This window comes from Apostichopus japonicus, chromosome 10, assembly GCF_037975245.1.
Source record: "Apostichopus japonicus isolate 1M-3 chromosome 10, ASM3797524v1, whole genome shotgun sequence".
Classification (NCBI taxonomy): Eukaryota; Metazoa; Echinodermata; class Holothuroidea; order Aspidochirotida; family Stichopodidae; genus Apostichopus; species Apostichopus japonicus.
The window spans coordinates 11,314,007-11,335,957 of record NC_092570.1 but is presented as its reverse complement, the minus strand read 5'-3'; the positions used below and the strand labels follow the sequence as shown (position 1 = coordinate 11,335,957).

At 38.1% G+C, this 21,951-nt stretch overlaps 1 protein-coding gene across 1 annotated transcript in view; it reads left to right on the top strand.

The window, feature by feature from the left end:
- LOC139975463 (UDP-glucuronic acid decarboxylase 1-like) overlaps positions 1-16,361 on the top strand; it is an 87,270-nt gene extending 70,909 nt beyond the window's left edge. Inside the window, exons 11-13 of the mRNA XM_071983461.1 lie at positions 3,107-3,164; positions 6,273-6,376; positions 15,997-16,361. Of these exons, the coding sequence (XP_071839562.1) occupies positions 3,107-3,164; positions 6,273-6,376; positions 15,997-16,074 (240 nt within the window). The 3' untranslated portion in view covers positions 16,075-16,361. The remainder of the gene's footprint in view (positions 1-3,106; positions 3,165-6,272; positions 6,377-15,996) is intronic.
- Positions 16,362-21,951: the final 5,590 nt, after the last annotated feature.

Genomic DNA, 21,951 nt, shown 5'->3' with positions numbered 1-21,951 from the left:
GCGTGCTTCCCATCGTGGGCATAAATTTTGTCTGGGTGTTTTAATACCGATAACTTTTAGAAAGCCATTTAAAGCATCCGAATTGACTAGCACATAAAACTTTTCGCCAGAGAATTTTTTTTATGTATCCTTTTAACAACATTCTGTTATGAATTTGATACCATCATAAATTCAACACAACTTTATTATTTTTCACCTTTATCGACCAGACTATAAGGACTTCGCAAAACAGACCAACTGACAACCATCGTTAACATATTGAACACAAATCTTTATTACAAAACATTTCTTAAGACAAAACAGCAAGAAAATATAAAGAAATTATTGCCTTAGAACACAACATGTTTTGGTCAATAAACTAGAAAAGAGCAAGTCTTCGTCCATCTGTCGTTGATTGTCAGTATGTTGAATTGTTATAAAGAAGAGAGTGGTTTTATGCACAGGCCAGGGAGACCAGAATAATATAAGGTATAAAACCTTCTCAATCATTTCTATTAGCTTTTGTTTCTTTTATTAACTTGTTAATAACTTCATATAATTAACATTACTACTAACATCGCACTGCCGCCGCTGCTTATGCTTGCTCTCCGCTTCTATTGGATCAGGAAACAGTTGTTACTACTGCTATCTATTATGCAGGCCCAAGTTTCGCATTAGCCGCGATATTGCGCAATTTGATCGCATTTGGAATATACGATTAGTAAAAAGCCATTTGCGATTAATATTATTTAGTTTACCCATCTATAATCCATAAACATCTCATAAAATTCATTGTCAGCCTTTCCTTCTATGAAATAAACGAATGAATAAATAATCATTTCTTCCACATGGTAGCCTAACACCACACTAAGTCAATGAGAAATCTAGCTAAGCCTAACCATCCGTTTATTCGTTGAAATTGTGACGCAGTTATAAGATATCCATACTTTCATTATTGCCGTTACGTTTGACCACATGGTTGCCTAACAACACACTAAGTCAATGGGGTAATCTAACCTAGCCATCTTTTTATTAGCTGAAATTGTGATGCAGTTATAAGATATCCATGGAATACTTTCGTTATTGCTATTATCTTCGACCACATGGTAGCCTAACGCCACACTAAGTCAATAGGAAATCTGCCTAACCATCGGTTTGCAATTTTTTTTTTTTTTTAATAAAACTTTGCGTAGGATTCGGGTAATAAATTAGGAACCAGGTAGTATCCCATCGGGTGGATACCTTCGTTATTGCTGTTATCTTCGACCACATGGTAGCCTAACACCACCCTAAGTCAATGCGAAATCTGCCTAACCATTGGTTTGCAATTTTTTTTGATTAAATCACACTTTGCATAGGATTCGGATAATAAATTAGGGACCGGGTAGTCGCGTCGGGAAGGTACCTTCGTTATTGCTGTTATCTTCGACCACACGGTAGCCTAACACCACACTAAGTCAATGGGAAATCTGCCTAACCGTCGGTTTGCCATTTTTTTTTTTTAAATCACACTTTTGGTACGATTCAGGTAATAAATTTGGAACCGTGTACAGTATCGCGTCGGGCGGGTGCACGGTTAATACCGTAACTAATTATTATTGTGGAAGCATAACTTAATAAATGTCGATGATTTTAACAATAACCTTTCTCCTTATGTGTTTACACGTGAAGTGATCAACCAAATAAACGAAACGAAACAATCAAAGAATTTGTGTTTGATCATCTGCCAAGTTTGTCACAGTCTGCGTTGCAATCCTCTTCAGAAAACTGACAAGTGATATTTAATTGAAACATAACACGCTGCATCAGTTAGTTGGTCGCTTAGAATGTATAGTTTTTAAAGGTATGCTGTATTGGCCTCAAATATGCCAGAAATTCAAATATGGTCACCTTTGGTCAAAATTCTTAAACTGTTTTTATTATCACCTCGGAGGATATTTACCCCACTGGGACATTCAGTCATCTTGTGTGTTCATTTAGAATGTCTGAGAACAATTTGGAGAGTAAAGACATTGAGGGAAATACCTTTGAAAACTTCTAGCAATTATAGCATGCTATAATTTGGGGCCTATATACAGGGTATTCAGTTGAGGGGCCCTTTAGTTGAAAGAGTTCACTGTGAAGAAAATGAGTGTGGGGTATCGTAGACATTTATTTTGCAGATAGGTTTCAATAATCAACGATTCACGTGTCATGATATCGCTACTAAGAAGCAAGTATAGTAGAGCAGTCAAAGCTAACACCGCAGATTGCTAAATTTCTTTTCGTCATAAACACCGTTTCCACTATTATTCATGTGTTATTCACACTTAAGTCTCCTTCTAAATATGATTAAATATTCGTTAATTATTACACGAAGTAGGTACAGCTCGAACTTCGAAGTTTCGTCGTGAACACCACACACGCGCTGTACGAGTGTTAACAGTATATATGGGTGTATGTACTGTAGGCAACGTTGTCGAACTCCTTCAGCTACTATACTCTGTTCGTTGGCGAATCGATTTAAGAGTTTAATCAGGGAGTTGTTATGCATAACAACTCCCTGACTTAATTAGGATTTCGGTTTGTTTCTCAGGGTATAAAATATGAAATGGCAATTGAAATAACATAAAAAAGAAGCAAGCCAAAAAACAAGTAAGCCAGGTTGTGTTTATTTCTCTCTCCGAACAAAATAAACTTGCATTGCAGGACCGGGTTTCACTCTGCTGAACACAATAGGCATAGGCTAGGCCTACTCATTCACTCTACCATAAGCCGTTCCATTCAGTGCAGGCTGTCCATTGTGCCCGCGGACAAAGCTCTGTCTGCTGACTACCTAATTAATCTTCGGGACTTTTCGGTCAAAGCCTAGTGATGTCATTCAGAATATTCATAGCCTCCGTGGAAATTCGGCTCTCCGCGGCACACCGCAACGGGGAGTTTTGAAAAGGCCCCTAAATAACTGCCAGTTCTCATCATAAATACCCTTTTAATCCGATATTGCATAGGATATGATAACATGCAGCACCTGCTCCACTTCGAACATATATTGAAAAAGTGGATATATTCTCTCTAAATTACTTTGTTCGGATTAGACCAATTACATATCAAAGGTATATGATCACATTTCTTTCATTATTAAATGTAGGGCAATCCAGAGGAGCATACTATTATGGATTTTGCTAACATAATCAAAGAGAAAATTGGTGAGTTAAATAATGTTACCATGTTTAAAATAAAATATATTTAATAGCTTTGTTTTACATACATGGGCTCTGCATACAGCTCTCTAAGAGGGAGGGATTTTTGTGTACATATAAACTGTCCAAATTGTGAGAAGTTTGGGTTTTAACCACTTTTCAAGTTTATCTTTCAATATTTGAATTCTGATGTAAGCTTTAGTAAGTTGTCAACCTGTGCTCAGTAACATTTTAAAAAGTAACTATTGAGGCTGCCTGTCATTTCTGGCAGTATATATTTTTTGGTGGTAAGGCAGCCAGAATTTTACATCTTGGTATTCCCTCAGATGTCCAATTCCACTTACCATTTTGGCTCTCTATCTTTGTGGAGTGCTTTATATTCCTGCAAATAGCTTTTTGATCTTTAAAGGAGTTTATTCAACAACCATATAGTCAATCCCTTCACCAACCTACCCAGTATTATCAAAGTAGTATTGCAAATGATCAAACTAAGACACCATCATACATTTTTTCACCAAGTGAATTTGGTTCACATCTCAACCACTCAGACACTGTTCACATTACTATATATTCACATTACTATATATTAGGGCTGTGTCATTCCGGTTAATTCACTAACCGGTTAACCATTTCTATTAACCGAACGGTTAACGTTTAAACGTAACCAGTGTTGTTGCCTCAAAATAAGAGCCGAAAATCAGAGTTACATATCTCAGATTATAATTCGGAAAGAGCGCCACCACTTTTGATGCGGAAGTACATTCTCAAAATAGCGCTGCAAGTACCGTTTTTTTCATAACACGTATGTCAGGAATTAGGTTGTATTTGCTTAGTTTTGACGATCGTTACATTGAAAAAGACGAATCGCGCGTTTTCATGAAGTTTTCAATAGATTTTTGTTTCTCTTTTCAGTTCATCGGTAACTGTTACAGAGATTTTGAAGGAAATATTTCTTCGTTCATTGCGTAGCCCCTACTGTAATAGCGTAGGCATTGTATGGCAGTTACAAGCCTAATATTACTAGGCCTACTTAATATTGGCATTGGGTATTGAAGTTCGCGATCATATGGAGTGTTAGACTACAAGGCTTTCACCAGCTAGGCCAAGGTTAGGAAAGTTGTTAGGAAGCAATTACTACAGGAGTGTACGGTAGTAGGGCAAGGCCTACGCAACTACAAGTACAACAATGGGTCACAATTATATTTAATTTGTGCATTGTGGCGGGGTAGGCAGAGGGTAGGGGGGCAGTGTGGAAAACTTTGTTAAATTTCCCGCGAACACCCTGTCGATTTCCCAATGGAGTTCGCGCAGCGAACACAATTACTGTAGCATGCGTAGCATAATGGCATGGGGTAGTCCCCCGGTGGGGTCATGTGGTGGAACACCTTGTGGGGGTCAGGGGTTAACGCCTCGGAAAATTTGGCGTGTCTGGCGATAAAATATTCGCAGCTGTGGATGCAAAATACTGACAACTTTTTTAATTTAAATTGTCACGAAACTGATGAAAATTTTGAAATGACAAGTTAGAGTAGCGTTATAAAATGAAAAGAGATTTATCTGTCTTACAATCTTTAAAAAGTTTAACTTACAAAACATGCGATATTATGAAACAAGCAACGTTCGGCAAAACCCCGTTTCTAGACTGCCTAACAATGAATAGCTTGCACTATACTACAACTACTGTATGGTAGGCTACATTTTCCAAGGTACCTTGACAAACAACTGTGAGCTCTTCCCCTGTCTAACACCTGTTTGTTAACATTTTTGGCATGTTGCCAAGGAACGTTTCATGGTCTAGATTTAATAAGGTCAGTCAGTAAAGGTTCGGTAAAGTAATGCGAATTATTATCTTAGACGTTTAAGAAAAGTAGGTAAAATATGATCCCCGTATTAACAGTTAGGTAAGTAAAACAGCCGACTGATTCCTCCGCATGAGCAAAACAGTCTGTTCCCCATGATACATGAAAGTAAACCTTGTAATCACATGTTAAAGGCCACTCTGCATGATTAACTAAATGCTTAATATTGTTTCCATGTTCATGTAGAAAACGTCAACTTCGCAATATACAATTAGTTGTGTTTTTGTAGTTACGTGAGATCCGTAACCAACGAGGTGGTTAGGCTATTTGCTATACACTTAACTATGGTAGGATATTATTTTCTCCGTAATTTTGGAAATTCTAGAAAATAATTTTTTCCCCCGCTTAACACCAGATGTGTTCTTACGTTTTATTCATAAATGGGTGTACTAGTGTCTTGTTTACATGACATTTTAACATTTAGCACGATATGCTAGTTTCGCGTGAATGATTTGAAAGTGTTTTGCTCGATCTTTCGTAATATTTGAAGGTGTACCAGTTTACCTTTCGTACACAATTGGTAGTTTCTCTATTGATTTTCAGAGTGTTTTTTTCTATACAATCAAGTGAGTACGTTGTGCATTGAGTATAAACTAATCACGAATGCAAGGAAGCGATGCGGGGATTTCCAGCTGACAAATGTTTTCTTTGTGGGATTACTGAGTCAGTTAAATGGAATCCCGCACCTTAGAGAGAACACTGAACTGAAGTCAACTTCATACGACAGAAAACGTTTACTACTTTAATGCAATATAAATTTGAAAGGATTAGATGCATACTCGCCACGTTGTCGAACGGGGTAATAATAGGCGCCTCACGGGTCACCTACCGCTTGGTAATCCCTTCATTCGTACCGCCGATCTTAAAAATCTTTTGTATGGATGCGTGATCAAGTTTGCAATTATTACGTGATTTTCGGCAAGCAAATGTTGCGGTCTATTTCGGAAACAAAGTGATGTGAAGACGCGCCATTGCGACTGCGTAATTGGCATTACAAAAACGGTTAAACTTATACGATGTACAGCGGACGTTTATCCGGCCGTTCAGTCGGTTAACCGTTTAACCGTTACAGCCCTACTATATATTAAACTCATAAAAATAGGAATTTTTAAGTTTCCTTCATTACTTGAGTTAATGAATGAGCTTTGCTTTGGATTTTAATATTGAATCGCATGGAGAAATCTGCCACGCTGTGTCTAATTAATATTCAACAATGATGGAAATTTTAATTCAAGTAAAGTGTTTGCACTTGCAGGGGGAGACAGCAAAATAACTAACATCGAAGCAGCAGAGGATGATCCCAAGAGAAGAAAACCAGATATAGCAAAAGCTAAGAAGCACCTTAAGTGGGAACCAGTTGTGAGTACAAACAATCCTTCATGTTTATTGTATGTGTGTACATATGTGACAACCTGGTGCATAGACATAACTCAGGAACTGAAGGTTACAATAACTTCAGACTTGGTACATAGATTCCTCATTCTAATTTCTTGGCTGTCTGTGTTGAGTAACCCCAATGATCAAGGAGGTCACAGAGAAAAAATATGAACAGTCTTATAGGAGCTTACCCAACACCTACACTAGTGGTCAATCTGATAGATTTATTTTGCTCCTCACAGCCTTAGCTCTTGCATGATACCGTGCCTAGCATTCTAGGCATGGTACCTTTTAAATAATGAACTGGGAATCTTTTAACACAGTTCGCCCGCTCTGTCTGGATCCCTCCGGTCAATGCACGTCCTTCTTATCCTACCACCCAAAGTACGTCTGATTGTGTATCATTTCAGTTCTACTGAACTGGATTTTCAAGCCCCTTTTTGGTGTTTTGGAAGAAGTCTGAAGTTGTTGTGTCCAACCTGAGAAATAACCTTTTCATTTGGGAAGGTTTTCGGGACATCCCTTTCCTCGCTTTGTTTAGTATTTTCGGGGGAAAAGGTAGGTTCCTCAAACTGCTCACACTAGTTTTCCTGTCTGTGTACTAGTCATATTGTTGTCATATTCGACTTGTATTTTCACATTCTCTTTTTAAGTTTTCTGTCAAAGACTATTAACTGTTTATAGTTGGCATTCTTTCATTTTCCCATTCGTTTGCCTATTTCTATGTATTCTTGTTAGGGTTTCGGTTACTACTCTCCTTGTAAGCCACTTGCTTCTAGCTTACATGAAGCATATTGCTACCTCCGTACTTGCTAGGCTGTTTTTGTAAGCTTATCATTCTATCCACCTTTGTTACTCCATTTGCTATTCATATTTGCCTTAATTCAGAGATGTCTTCAAGGAGCCAACTTAAGTGTGTGAACTGTTCGTTGCTTCGTCCAGAAAGATTTTGGGACGAGCATGATCTTTGCCAAAATGCCGAACGTGCACTAGAATAGATCCTTGTCTAGTTTGTATTCAATTTTCTCCTATCACATTGGAAAGAGATTAACTCATGGTTAAAAGAGTGGAGGAATAAGTTGCAGAAGCAAGCTCAGCTACTGAAACCGAATGTCTCTTCGGAAAAGGGGGAAGTAGAGATGGGGGAGAGTAAGAGAGGAAGGAGAGGAGGTAGCAGGAGTAGAGCAGAGGAGACCAGTGGGGAAGGAGAAAGTGTGAGAGGTCCCTGAGGAGCAGTAGGAAATGGTTCCCTTGCTTGGACGTGTCGTCCAAATCCTCAGATGAGGATATCAGAGGGTGAAGAGAAGAAACAGGTTACCTAGATATAGGTAAGACCTAGTTGACAGGCCTCTTGAAACCTCTTTTGGAAAAGGGAGCAAGAGACGAGCTCCTTGAAAGGGAACAGAAATATGGCCTGGCAGAAACAACAGTGTCCACGTCCACCATGGCAGTGGAGCCAGAGATGGCAGAGGGCCTGCGAGAGGAGGATTTTCTAGACTGTAGAGCATCAGTAGAAAACTCAGGTCTAGAAGACATGTTCTTGGTTTCAGTGAGTGTTAGAGGAGTATTCTTCAAGAGTCGTGGAAAAGGAGGACACCTCGGCAGGGGGAATGACGGTACCTCCGGAGTTAGTGCTCAGTGAGAGTGGCCAATATTGGACTGGGGTTTCAGGAGCCACAATAGCAACGCAGGCATGAAGTTTACATTGGTCCTTATTCTGATTGCAGAAGTCCTCATGAGATACCATCAACAATTGCCTGTCTTCAGAAACAGTGCGGGCAGCTCCTTCTACTGTTGGGTCCGTTGATATAAGGGGTCCGTTGAAATGATTAACTTATGATCAATTTGCCAGGGTGTCAAGAGATCAATAACAATTGTTACGTTGGAATGCGAGAGGTCTCGATAACTAATTTTTAACGAGACACAAGCCTGGGTTCGTTTCCGTAAGGAACACAGACAAATTGACGAGTCTAGAGAATTTGAATGAGAACGTAAACTATATTGAACAATGGAGTCGGAACCAACCACAATAAGTGGTAATTACAAATATATAGAAAATTACTCACAAACTTAATAAGATAGGATACACTTTAAAACACGCTGGTCTCTTCCAACGGCGATATCCCTCAGCGGCCACGACCTTGATGACGACTATTCTCGGTCCGTTGTACTGCAAAATTCACTGGTCCTCGACGAAGTTTCTCGCGATCCCAGAAACAGCAGTCACCTTCTTTCCGGCGATGCTCCAAAATAGAAGACGGACTTCCAGCCACAATCGAGTGAAGCACAAGTCGAACTTCTCGCCGACTAAATATTACCAGAGTCAGTCCGAAAATCAGCTTTATAGCCACCAACTCCTGGCATAAAGAACTTCCTCAACGGAGACAGAAATTCTTCACCTTCTCCGAAATAAAGACTGAAAAACTGTATTTCACAGCAAAGTCCTCTTCAAACTTCTGAATGGAAGTGCAGAATCAATCTTGGTATCGATATCTCAATCCCTCAGAAACTACTGGTAGTTGAGCACTGACGATATATAGTGGAATGGTATAATATGTGTCGTCGCTTGTATTCGTTCAGAAACTGAGAAACTCTCCGATCTGGGCGGGTTTTTATACGATTCGCCATGTCAAGAATCATCTAGATCTTTCTCGATACACTTGACCCAGTTTCTCTATTCTGGGAAGTCCTTTGCATATCTCGCGAACATTCCAGAGAATCCACGAAAATGTGTGCACAGCTTACACGCGATTTCACGTAAACCGACGTTAACCAGAGACCAGCGCGTCATCATAAGGAATATACCAGAACAATCGTGTATTATAACATTCTGACACAGTAACCCGACCTAATTTCTCAAATACTGATTTATCACGTAGGCAATTTCAATACTTTCTATATTATAACATTAGGCTCCTCACTAGCAGTAACTAGCGTTAGGCTACAATGGGCCCTCGTAACACAATGCAGAAAGGAGAAGGTGGCCTCATCCACCAGGTGAACAAGGATGATAGCACTGCTGTTTTTTGGGGGGGGGGATGACCTATTTGCAGGTAAAATCCATCTAAAGCTGCAGGAAGAGTTGACCCGTAAAGAGACCCAGGCAAAGTAGGAGTTCAGGTCATGGGAGAGAAGTAGACCTTGACGCTATTGACCAAGAGAGGCAAGACCTACCAAAGGGGTTCGAGGAGTCTTACAGGGGAATACGCAGAGAAGGTCATTCACGAACAGGGCAATAGGTAGACTCAGTTCTTATACTGTGGATAGGCTCTAGGGGAGCTATGACTTAGTGTTTGCATGGGTTATCCGGGTACCAGCCCAACGGTACTACCTGGTTCCTAATTTATGACCCGAAATCCTACGCAAAGTGTGATTTTTTTTTTTTTTTTTTTGGCAAACCTACGGTTAGGCAGATTTCCCATTGACTTAGTTTGGTGTTAGGCTACCATGTAGTCGAGGATAACAGCAATAACGAAGGTACCCGACTGCCGCGATGCTACCCGGTTCCTAATTAACAACCCGTATCCTACGCAAAGTGTGATTTTTTGTGGGCAAACTGATGGGTAGGCAGATTTCCCATTGACTTAGTGTGGGCTACCATGGCTACCATGTGGTCGAAGATAACAGCAATAACGAAAGTATTCCATGGATATCTTATAACTGCGTCACAATTTCAGCTAATAAACAGATAGCTAGGTTAGATTACCCCATTGACGCAGTGTGGTGTTAGGCAACCATGTGGTCAAACGTAACAGCAATAATGAAAGTATTTCATTGATATCTTATAACTGCGTCACAATTTTAGCGAATTAACTGATGGTTAGGCTTAGCTAGATTTCTCATTGACTTAGTGTGGTGTTAGGCTACCATGTGGAGGAAATTGAAAGAATTCTCACAATTATTATTTATTCATTCATTTATTTCATAGAAGTGAAGGCTGACAAGGAATTTCACGAGAGGTTAATGAATTATAGATGGGATAACTAAAAAATATAAATCACAAGTTGCTTTTTACTAGACGTTTATTCCAAATGCATCTCGCAGATAATGCATAATAGATAGTAGTAGTAACAACTGCTTAAGGGCTAAATTGGATATTTATGTGGTCTGATCCAATAGAGGCGGAGAGCAAGCATAAGCAGCGGCAGCAGTGCGATGTTAGTAGTGATGTTAATTATATGAAATTTATAACAAGTTAATGAGAGAAACAAAACCAAATAGAAATTATTCAGGAAGGTTTTATACCTTATGTTACACCTACGTATTTGAACATGAAAACATTGTCAGTACAGAATACAATTCATTTATTATAGCATACAATATGTAATTTCTTGAAAATCGTGATACACAAGGGTAAACAATTTTTTTTCTGGGTACCTGGATACCCGACGGGTAACGGCTCTCGGGTACCCGGTTCCCGATTTTTGGACCCATGTAAACACTACTATCACTAAAGGATCTTCTGCAGCAACAACTAGACTGGACAGTGGGCGCTCCTCCAGTAGGCAGATAAAGGCTGTGGTATTTGAAGCAATGAATCATAGTAAAGTGGGTCTTTCATCCAAGAGCAATCAATTTCCCATCTGAATGAATTTCTAAATTGAAAAGATTCCAAATTTCACTTAAAATGTTGAATTGGAAGCCACCTGACGTGTAAGTTGTAGCCATAGCCCTTGTGGGTTCCTCCCACATTTGCCATCGCTTAAGTGTCATAAAATAACTGCTGATTATAATTATTATTATTGTTCACCGCCTGGCCCTAGGGATGCTCACCCAACCTTGGCAAAACTGGAGGTTGGGGGTTGGAAATAACATGGGTACCCACCTGACGCGATACTACCAGGTTCCTCATTTATTACCCCAATCCTACACAAAGTGTGATTTGTTTTTTTTTTTGCACCGATGGTCAGGCAAGATTTTCCCATTGACTTAGTGTGGTGTTAGGCTACCATGTGGTCGAAGATAACAGTAAAATGAATGTATTTCATGGATATCTCATAACTGCGTCACAATTTCAGCAAGTAAACAGATTATTAGGCTAGATTTCCCTGTTGGATTAGTGTGGTGTTAGGCTACCATGTGGAAGAAATTGCAGGCATGAGACTCTTCCGCGGAAACGCGGATTTCCGATTTTTTTTTTTTCATTTTCGCGTTTTTTCTCGTAATTCGCGTTTTTTATTATTTTTTTGATTTAATTTAATTTTTTTTTTTTTTTTGGCCGAAGATGCTGGACTGAAGGGAAGGAACACCGAATTTGACCAGTGGTGGAATCAAGTAGCACAAAGCAAGCAAAAAATCGATTTTTTGGTTCAAAAAAGCTAATGGATAAATTATACAAGCAGAAATTCCACACTTTTTTGGCGAGTTACGTGATGTGATAGATTCCATCTAGAGTCCACCATTTTGCATCTAAGCCCTCCTTACCTGACAAAAAAATTCTAAAGGGGAGGGGGCACCCCCCTTAAACCCCTCCCCCAGGACGGCGATCAATAAATTTCAGATTTTTTTTCCCCGGCTCAGTCTCATCCCTGAATTGAAAGAATTCTCACAATTACTATTTTTTCATTTGTATGAAGTTTTTAACAAGTTAATGAAAGAAACAGAAGCAAATAGAAAATATTGAGGAAGGTTTTATACCTTATCTTACACCTTATTTGAACATGGAAACATTGTCAGTGGAGAATATAATTCATGAAGTATAGCATCCAATATGTAATTTCTTGAAAGGGGCGAAACACGAGGGTAAACAATTTTTCTTCGGGTACCCAGATACCCGACGGGTAACGGCTCTCGGATACCCGGTTCCCAATATTTGGACCCGTGTAAAAACTAGAAAAAATGGTCTATTGCCCAGCAGTGTGCACTTATTGGCACAGTGACATCATCAAAGGTATAAGGGAAGATAGAGTTACGTCCGGTCTGCTTTTTGGAGAAGAGTTACACCAACATTCTCAGTTCCAGTCCAAAAGTTACCATTGAAGGGGGAAATTTGTTACTACAAAATGGGCAGTGGTAGAGGTATTGGGAGAGTTGGGAACACTCTTCAGGTCCTCATTTCTCCGAACCAAAAAGAGGGACAGGTCGTGGCATCTTTTTCTAAATTTGAAACCCCTCAACAATATCGGTGTCAAGCCAGAGCATTTCCGCATGGAACACTAACTCGCTTTATTCCATTGCTGAGAAAAGGCATATATATGGCGAGCATCGACCTCCAAGACACTTACTAACACATACAGCTGCACCAGAAACATCTATGCTACCTGGCCTTCCGATACAAAGGAAGAGATTTTCAGTTCAGGGAACTGCTGTTAGGCTTGTAAACGTCACCATATGTATTTGCCAGATGTGCAGGAGCAGGGGTTTCCTTTCTCAAAAAAGTGGGTGACTCCGTTGTTTACCTCGATGATTGGCTGATTGTTGGGAAACCAAAGGAATATACAAGGGACAACGTCCACAAACCTTGCAGGTCTTACTTGATCAAGGTTGGCTGGTGAACGAGGCAAAGCCGAATCTAGTCCCAACACAAAGTGTCCAGTTTCTGGGAGCTTAATTAGATTTCTTACGTGCCACAGTTGATTACTGGCAGTCCCTTCAATAGAAGACCAAACAATGGAACTAAGGGGTTCCCTTCAAGTTAGATCTACCAATGACATCCACTACAGGTGCCTCACCGACAGGGTGGGGAGCTCATTGGCAAGAGAAGGAGCAGATCAATCTGTTAGACCGACATTGGAGGCCTCTCTAGCAGGTGAGGATCTCAAAGGTGACAGTCTTCACCAACAACAACATGGTGGTGGCCTATGTCAAGCTGCAACTGGGGGCACGCTCCAAAAAGTTGTGCCAGTCGACATTGGAACTACTGATGCAGTGCACGGAGTGGAAGGTAGTCCTAGGTCTCACACAGCAGGGAAAGAGAACGTAGAAGCAGATTATCTGTCGAAGGGGAACTTAGATCCCCTGTACCCAAGGATATGTGACACAGTATTCAAGATTCTGGGAAGACCACTAATAGATTCGGTATGCCACCTCCCAGAACACCAGGCTGTATTGTTTTGCACAATACAGTTCCACCCAAGGGCTTACCATACAGATGCTCTATCGTTTTCTTGGGATTATCTGGAAGCATTCACAATCCCACTGTAATTCTGATGGTTACTTACCACCTGTTATCACAGAAGAGAGGAATGCTCATACATATACCCAGATATCGAAGAGTTGCCTGGAAGTTGTCAGGGCTTCCTTCAGACAGACACAGGATTTCTGCAGGCAGTTGCCTCCAATGCAGCCAACTGGAGATCTACGATGTCAACTTACAATTCCCGACTATGGCGTAAAATTAACACAAGCCGGGCATTGAATTTCCTTCCAGGGGGTATTTTCATCCCAGGAATCAACGCTATGTCTTCTATCGCCAAAGATAAATTATGATGACCAGTCTGGGCATTGAAATGGTACCTGAAGGAACCAAGAAACTTTACGACAACCACAAACATGTTTATTTTAGCACAGGCGCCATTTTGCGGCAGCCTGGAGAACACTGACAAGTTTTGTCACATGTTACTTATCAGATACTTTACAGGCCGAGTCAGCTGAGTCTAACGCGGTGATGCGAGATCCCAGCTCCTACCCTTGGGCATCCCACCCATCTTCTTGCAGTTGAGGTTGTGACAAGAAGGGTAAGCGAGGAGCAAAGTAAATATTCCAAAACTCACTGGTTTGGATATTTACGAGTGACAAGCTTACCTGTCCCATTCCCACCTCCCTCCCCTGTGAGGGTTAGGGAGACAGCGGGACAGAGGGGTGGTCACCCTAGAGTACATTTAAAGCTCCCTGGAGAGTTCAGCTCAAGTTAATAGAGGTCAGGGCCATCATCAGTCTGAACCCAGATGGTGAACAGAGTTACTATTGGTGAGTGTAATGTTTTGAACCAACTTTGAACTTGAAAAGTGTAGTAACTAGGTTAAAAAAGAAAATGTTGAAGCAGCATACAGCACTCGGTCAGGGTGACATACAATTTGCTCACTTATTTTGCAGATTGTGCCATGTCATATCAATATTGCTTATAGCTGTCTTTATAGTTTTATATTGCTGTATATGATAAGTTGTATATTGTACGTTGTACATGAATTTCTCTTGGTTGGAATGTGAAAGCCAAGGGACTGAGGGTAGCCATTCCTGTGAGTGTAGTCTAGACTACCCATAGTGTGTGATAGGGAATCACTTTGGGAAGAGGAAGTGGTCTAATGAGAAGGAAATCCATTGAATTGAGATATCCGGACATAGTGTAAAAAGGTTACCAGTTCATTTTAGGCACGGTAGAAGGAGGTGCTGTGGTTAAGAGGAGACAGGTAAGCCCAACACTTGTGAATATTTAAGCCAGCAAGTTTGGAATTTACAAGCTACTTGCCCCGGAATGGATGTTTAAGCCTTTAAGAAAATGCAAAATGCATCATTTTAAAAGTAAAGCACTGATCAACTTGGTGCATGGTATGTAGATCCACCATAGCAGGTTCAACAACCGTATTGCTTTTTGTCTAAAAAACTTCTTGTAAACATGCTAAGTTAAAGATAGGATGAAGTTGATCAATATGTTTGCCCACTTGAGTGCATGTAACTTGTTGGTAGCAATAGTCAAACCTGGAAACCTTGTGTGGTATACCATGATCGTTCTCACGTAAAGTGTGGCAAGGATGGAGTAGAGAGAGTGCCTGGGCTTTGGTTAGCAATTGCATAGGCACTCTTAAATCCAAGCAATTTTAAATCAGACAATGGATCTGTCTGTCAACATCAATTGAAGGGCTGTTGCCCGCATGTCATTTGCATGGTCCTGACCAAGATGTCCAAGTTATTGTCCATGTCAGTGGCTTCATTAAAGTTAACAGATAAAGTATGTCCAAGGTCTTTTTGGGTCAAGGCATTTACAATTCTGAAATGTATGAAACTTAGTGGCAGTGTTCAGTTGGTGAAAGGCACAAAAAGTTTCAAAAGGATAAGAGGTCTTTGCAGTAAGTAATTAACTGAATTTTCAAATGCAAATCTAATTTAGACCACAGTTGATTATAATCAGCTCACAGTGGTCAATAGAAAAGGCAAAATAATTTACCGGTCACATTATTAGCTATTAGATGCAAAAAAATCTTGAATTGGTTTTTCATCTGTTACACACAGACAATATGGAAGGCTGCCTTTCATGGTGATTGAAAGCATGATAGATTGTACAAGTCACTTCAAAACTTTAAGTGATATTTTCTCAACATAGACATTCCATTTGTCTTTGCATATAGCTGAAAAGCACTGTTCATGATAGCTGACATCAAATCACCTATAGTGACCTCCAAACATTGACATTCACATTGCCAGCTGCAAAACATTGCCTTGAAACCATAACAAAATTATGAGCCACAATTTCTCTGCCGCACTTTCAGGCCTATATTTCAAGACCTGTGGAAGTGACTGCATTGACTGCACTCTTATTTTGTTATTTTGCATACTGGAAACCAGATGGTTTATGATTAGTTGAGATTAAGAAGAGAAGAAACTCCTAACATCTTATACATGTGTTAACACTTTCTAACACTGTACTTATATTGTTGTTTTCACAGGTGCCACTCTCCGACGGTTTAGAAAAAACTATAGATTATTTCAGAGAGGAAGTTAAATTGTTACAAAATAAAAGATGAAGTTATTTTCTGCCTTGCTAATGGTAAAACCAGAGGACTTGTCAAGATACCAACGGATGCTAATTTGGTAACACATGTTGGATCCAAAGTTGACAAAATAGATGTCTAGCACCATGGTGGAGGGTTGAGTCTTCCATAATTATGGCAAACAACTAATAGTTACTTTGTCATATATATCAATATTTCTAAAAAATATATCTGTAGAATCACATTTTAGTTACCAAACATAACATAAAACAATAACTGTGCATGTTAATGTAACAGATATGTTTACCAAGCTGTCAAATTAGTGAAGAGGACTTCCAGTTCAGTCTAAGTTTATGAGTGGAAGGAATTTATAAGTCCATGAATTAGTAGGGATTTAGCCTGATAACAATGAAGGTATAGGTGAGTTTCTTACTTAACTATCACTATACTTTGTGTATTTACAGGATCATCCATTAACCTTTATAAAATACTTCTCATATGTCATACTAAGTTATCTTTACAAGGAAAAGGCATATTTTGTTCATCTTTTAAATTTCAACATGTATTTCTGTTTATTTTTATCATGTTTTCTGTTATGTAATTTAGATAACTTCTCTGCATTTGGTTGGTTTTAGGTACTGGGTTGAGTTGGCATCTTGCAATATTTGTTTCAGTTTTGTTTCAATTGTCTCAGAGAGTTGACATTGAAATGTTTGTGAAAAGAGTAAATAATTCCTACACATTTTTATATGACACTTAACAGAAAGCAACTGGTTTTCTGTATGATGCACCATTACTCTGTAAGTTTAAAGGACAATAGTAGTAAAACTTTCTTTAAAATAGGTACACCAAATGAACTGGTCACTCATCTGATAATGAAATTATTATATATATATATATATATATATATATATATATATATATATATATATATATATATATATATATGTGTATATATATATGTGTATATATATATATGTGTATATATATATATATATATATATATATGTGTATATATATATATATATATATATATATATGTGTGTATATATATATATATACACATATATATATACACATATATATATATACACATATATATATATATACACACATATATATATATATATATATATACATATATATATATATATACACATATATAAATATATATATATATATACACATATATATATTTATATAAATATATATATATATATATAATATGTTTATTTATATTTATATATGTTTATTTATATATATATATATATATATATATATATATATATATATATATATATATATATATATATATATATATGTATGTATATATATTTATCTAAGCATATCTTGTTTAACATTTTCACGTGTCTGTAAGAGGAACAAGGTGTTTAATTATGTTATATTTATGTAATTAGCATCTTGTCAACAAAAACTTGTGATTATATGATCTCTCTTCTTACGTCATTTCTCAACCCTCTTTAGAGTGTTTGTTTTTAAGTATTTACCCTGCTCATAACATTCAATTTTACATTGGATTGTTTGCAATTCTCACAGACTTAACTAAAATAATGATCAATCCATTCATAGCCAGAAGCATTCATTTTCATGGCTTTGGTGATAACATTCACATAATAAGGGACAGATTGTTACCCCTAACTTGAGATAGCATCCCCTAAAACATTTTTATCCACCAAGCTGGACTACAGTGTCGTTCAATCTTAGCTTATGTCTATTGAAAAACTGCAGATTGTCATCACATTCATCAGCTTACACTTCACTTTTTGATTCTTTGCCCGAAGGCTCAAGGAATCTATGCGATGGTGATTGTGTGTGTGTGTATGTGAGGCCCTAACTCAAACAATGGCATGTTGATACTTAGTACGTAGATGCGTCATGGTGAGTAAATTAACCCTATTGATTTTGTTGCTCATTTCATGAATAATTATGAGGTCACAACTCACAAGGTCAAACGTGAAAATCTCCCAATGCTTATAACTCCACAACCAAATGTCAGATTTATTCATACTTGATATTAATATGTTGGTAGATGGCAGGTACATTTTGCTTTATTTTCAAGTTGATTTATGCATATTTATTAGGGGCGGGGTTAAGTTGATTTTCGCTAAAATAGCTCGTAAACACGGTAACTGAACAACGACAAGTTGGATACAAGTCATACTTGGTACGTAGATGCGCCATGGTGAGTAAATTAACCCTATTGATTTTGCTTCTCATTTCATGAATAATTATGAGGTCAAGGGGTCAAATGTGAAAAGCTCCGAATGCTTATAACTTCGCAACCAAATGTCAGATTAATTTATACTTGATATTAATATGTTGCTAGATGGCAGGTACATGTTGCTATATTTTCAAGTTGATATTATGCATATTTATTAGGGCCGGGGCTTAAGTTGATTTTCGCTAAAATAGCTCGTAAACACGGTAACTGAACAACGACAAGTTGGATACAAGTCATACTTGGTACGTAGATGCGCCATGGTGAGTAAATTAACCCTATTGATTTTGCTTCTCATTTCATGAATAATTATGAGGTCAAGGGGTCAAATGTGAAAAGCTCCGAATGCTTATAACTTCGCAACCAAATGTCAGATTAATTTATACTTGATATTAATATGTTGCTAGATGGCAGGTACATGTTGCTATATTTTCAAGTTGATATTATGCATATTTATTAGGGGCGGGGCTTAAGTTGATTTTCGCTAAAATAGCCCGTAAACACGGTAACTGAACAACGACAAGTTGGATACAAGTCATACTTGGTACGTAGATGTGCCATAGTGAGTAAATTAACCCTTTTGATTTTGTTGCTCATTTCATGAATAATTATGAGGTCACAACTCACAAGGTCAAACGTGAAAATCTCCCAATGCTTATAACTCCACAACCAAATGTCAGATTTATTCATACTTGATATTAATATGTTGGTAGATGGCAGGTACATGTTGCTATATTTTCAAGTTGATATTATGCATATTTATTAGGGGCGGGGCTTAAGTTGATTTTCGCTAAAATAGCTCGTAAACACGGTAACTGAACAACGACAAGTTGGATACAAGTCATACTTGGTACGTAGATGCGCCATGGTGAGTAAATTAACCCTATTGATTTTGCTTCTCATTTCATGAATAATTATGAGGTCACGGGGTCAAACGTGAAAATCTCCGAATGCTTATAACTTCGCAACCAAATGTCAGATTAATTTATACTTAGTATTAATATGTTGCTAGATGGCAGGTACATGTTGCTATATTTTCAAGTTGATATTATGCATATTTATTAGGGGCGGGGCTTAAGTTGATGTTCGCTAAAATAGCTCGTAAACACGGTAACTGAACAACGACAAGTTGGATTCAAGTCATACTTGGTACGTAGATGCGCCATGGTGAGTAAATTAACCCTATTGATTTTGCTTCTCATTTCATGAATAATTATGAGGTCAAGGGGTCAAACGTGAAAATCTCCGAATGCTTATAACTTCGCAACCAAATGTCAGATTAATTTATACTTGATATTAATATGTTGCTAGATGGCAGGTACATGTTGCTATATTTTCAAGTTGATATTATGCATATTTATTAGGGGCGGGGCTTGAGTTGATTTTCGCTAAAATAGCTCGTAAACACGGTAACTGAACAACGACAAGTTGGATACAAGTCATACTTGGTACGTAGATGCGCCATGGTGAGTAAATTAACCCTATTGATTTTGCTTCTCATTTCATGAATAATTATGAGGTCAAGGGGTCAAATGTGAAAAGCTCCGAATGCTTATAACTGCGCAACCAAATGTCAGATTAATTTATACTTGATCTTAATATGTTGCTAGATGGCAGGTACATGTTGCTATATTTTCAAGTTGATATTATGCATATTTATTAGGGGCGGGGCTTAAGTTACTTTTCGCTAAAATAGCTCGTAAACACGGTAACTGAACAACGACAAGTTGGATACAAGTCATACTTGGTACGTAGATGCGCCATAGTGAGTAAATTAACCCTTTTGATTTTGTTGCTCATTTCATGAATAATTATGAGGTCACAACTCACAAGGTCAAACGTGAAAATCACCCAATGCTTATAACTCCACAACCAAATGTCAGGTTTATTCATACTTGATATTAATATGTTGGTAGATGGCAGGTACATGTTGCTTTATTTTCAAGTTGATTTATGCATATTTATTAGGGGCGGGGCTTAAGTTGATTTTCGCTAAAATAGCTCGTAAACACGGTAACTGAACAACTACAAGTTGGATACAAGTCATACTTGGTACGTAGATGCGCCATGGTGAGTAAATTAACCCTATTGATTTTGCTTCTCATTTCATGAATAATTATGAGGTCAAGGGGTCAAACGTGAAAATCTCCGAATGCTTATAACTTCGCAACCAAATGTCAGATTAATTTATACTTGATATTAATATGTTGCTAGATGGCAGGTACATGTTGCTATATTTTCAAGTTGATATTATGCATATTTATTAGGGCCGGGGCTTAAGTTACTTTTCGCTAAAATAGCTCGTAAACACGGTAACTGAACAACGACAAGTTGGATACAAGTCATACTTGGTACGTAGATGCGCCATGGTGAGTAAATTAACCCTATTGATTTTGCTTCTCATTTCATGAATAATTATGAGGTCAAGGGGTCAAACGTGAAAATCTCCGAATATAACTTCGCAACCAAATGTCAGATTAATTTATACTTGATCTTAATATGTTGCTAGATGGCAGGTACATGTTGCTATATTTTCAAGTTGATATTATGCATATTTATTAGGGGCGGGGCTTAAGTTGGTTTTCGCTAAAATAGCTCGTAAACACGGTAACTGAACAACGACAAGTTGGATTCAAGTCATACTTGGTACGTAGATGCGCCATGGTGAGTAAATTAACCCTATTGATTTTGCTTCTCATTTCATGAATAATTATGAGGTCAAGGGGTCAAACGTGAAAATCTCCGAATGCTTTATAACTTCGCAACCAAATGTCAGATTAATTTATACTTGATATTAATATGTTGCTAGATGGCAGGTACATGTTGCTATATTTTCAAGTTGATATTATGCATATTTATTAGGGGCGGGGCTTAAGTTGATTTTCGCTAAAATAGCTCGTAAACACGGTAACTGAACAACGACAAGTTGGATTCAAGTCATACTTGGTACGTAGATGCGCCATGGTGAGTAAATTAACCCTATTGATTTTGCTTCTCATTTCATGAATAATTATGAGGTCAAGGGGTCAAACGAGAAAATCTCCGAATGCTTATAACTCCGCAACCAAATGTCAGATTTATTTATACTTAGTATTAATATGTTGGTAGATAGTTGGTTCATGTTGCTATATTTTCAAGTTGATATGATGCATATTTATTAGGGGAGGGGCTTAAGTTGATTTTCGCTAAAATAGCTCGTAAACACGGTAACTGAACAACGACAAGTTGGATTCAAGTCATACTTGGTACGTAGATGCGCCATGGTGAGTAAATTAACCCTATTGATTTTGCTTCTCATTTCATGAATAATTATGAGGTCAAGGGGTCAAACGTGAAAATCTCCGAATGCTTATAACTTCGCAACCAAATGTCAGATTAATTTATACTTGATCTTAATATGTTGCTAGATGGCAGGTACATGTTGCTATATTTCAAGTTGATATTATGCATATTTATTAGGGGCGGGGCTTAAGTTGATTTTCGCTAAAATAGCTCGTAAACACGGTAACTGAACAACGACAAGTTGGATACAAGTCATACTTGGTACGTAGATGCGCCATAGTGAGTAAATTAACCCTTTTGATTTTGTTGCTCATTTCATGAATAATTATGAGGTCACAACTCACAAGGTCAAACGTGAAAATCTCCGAATGCTTATAACTCCACAACCA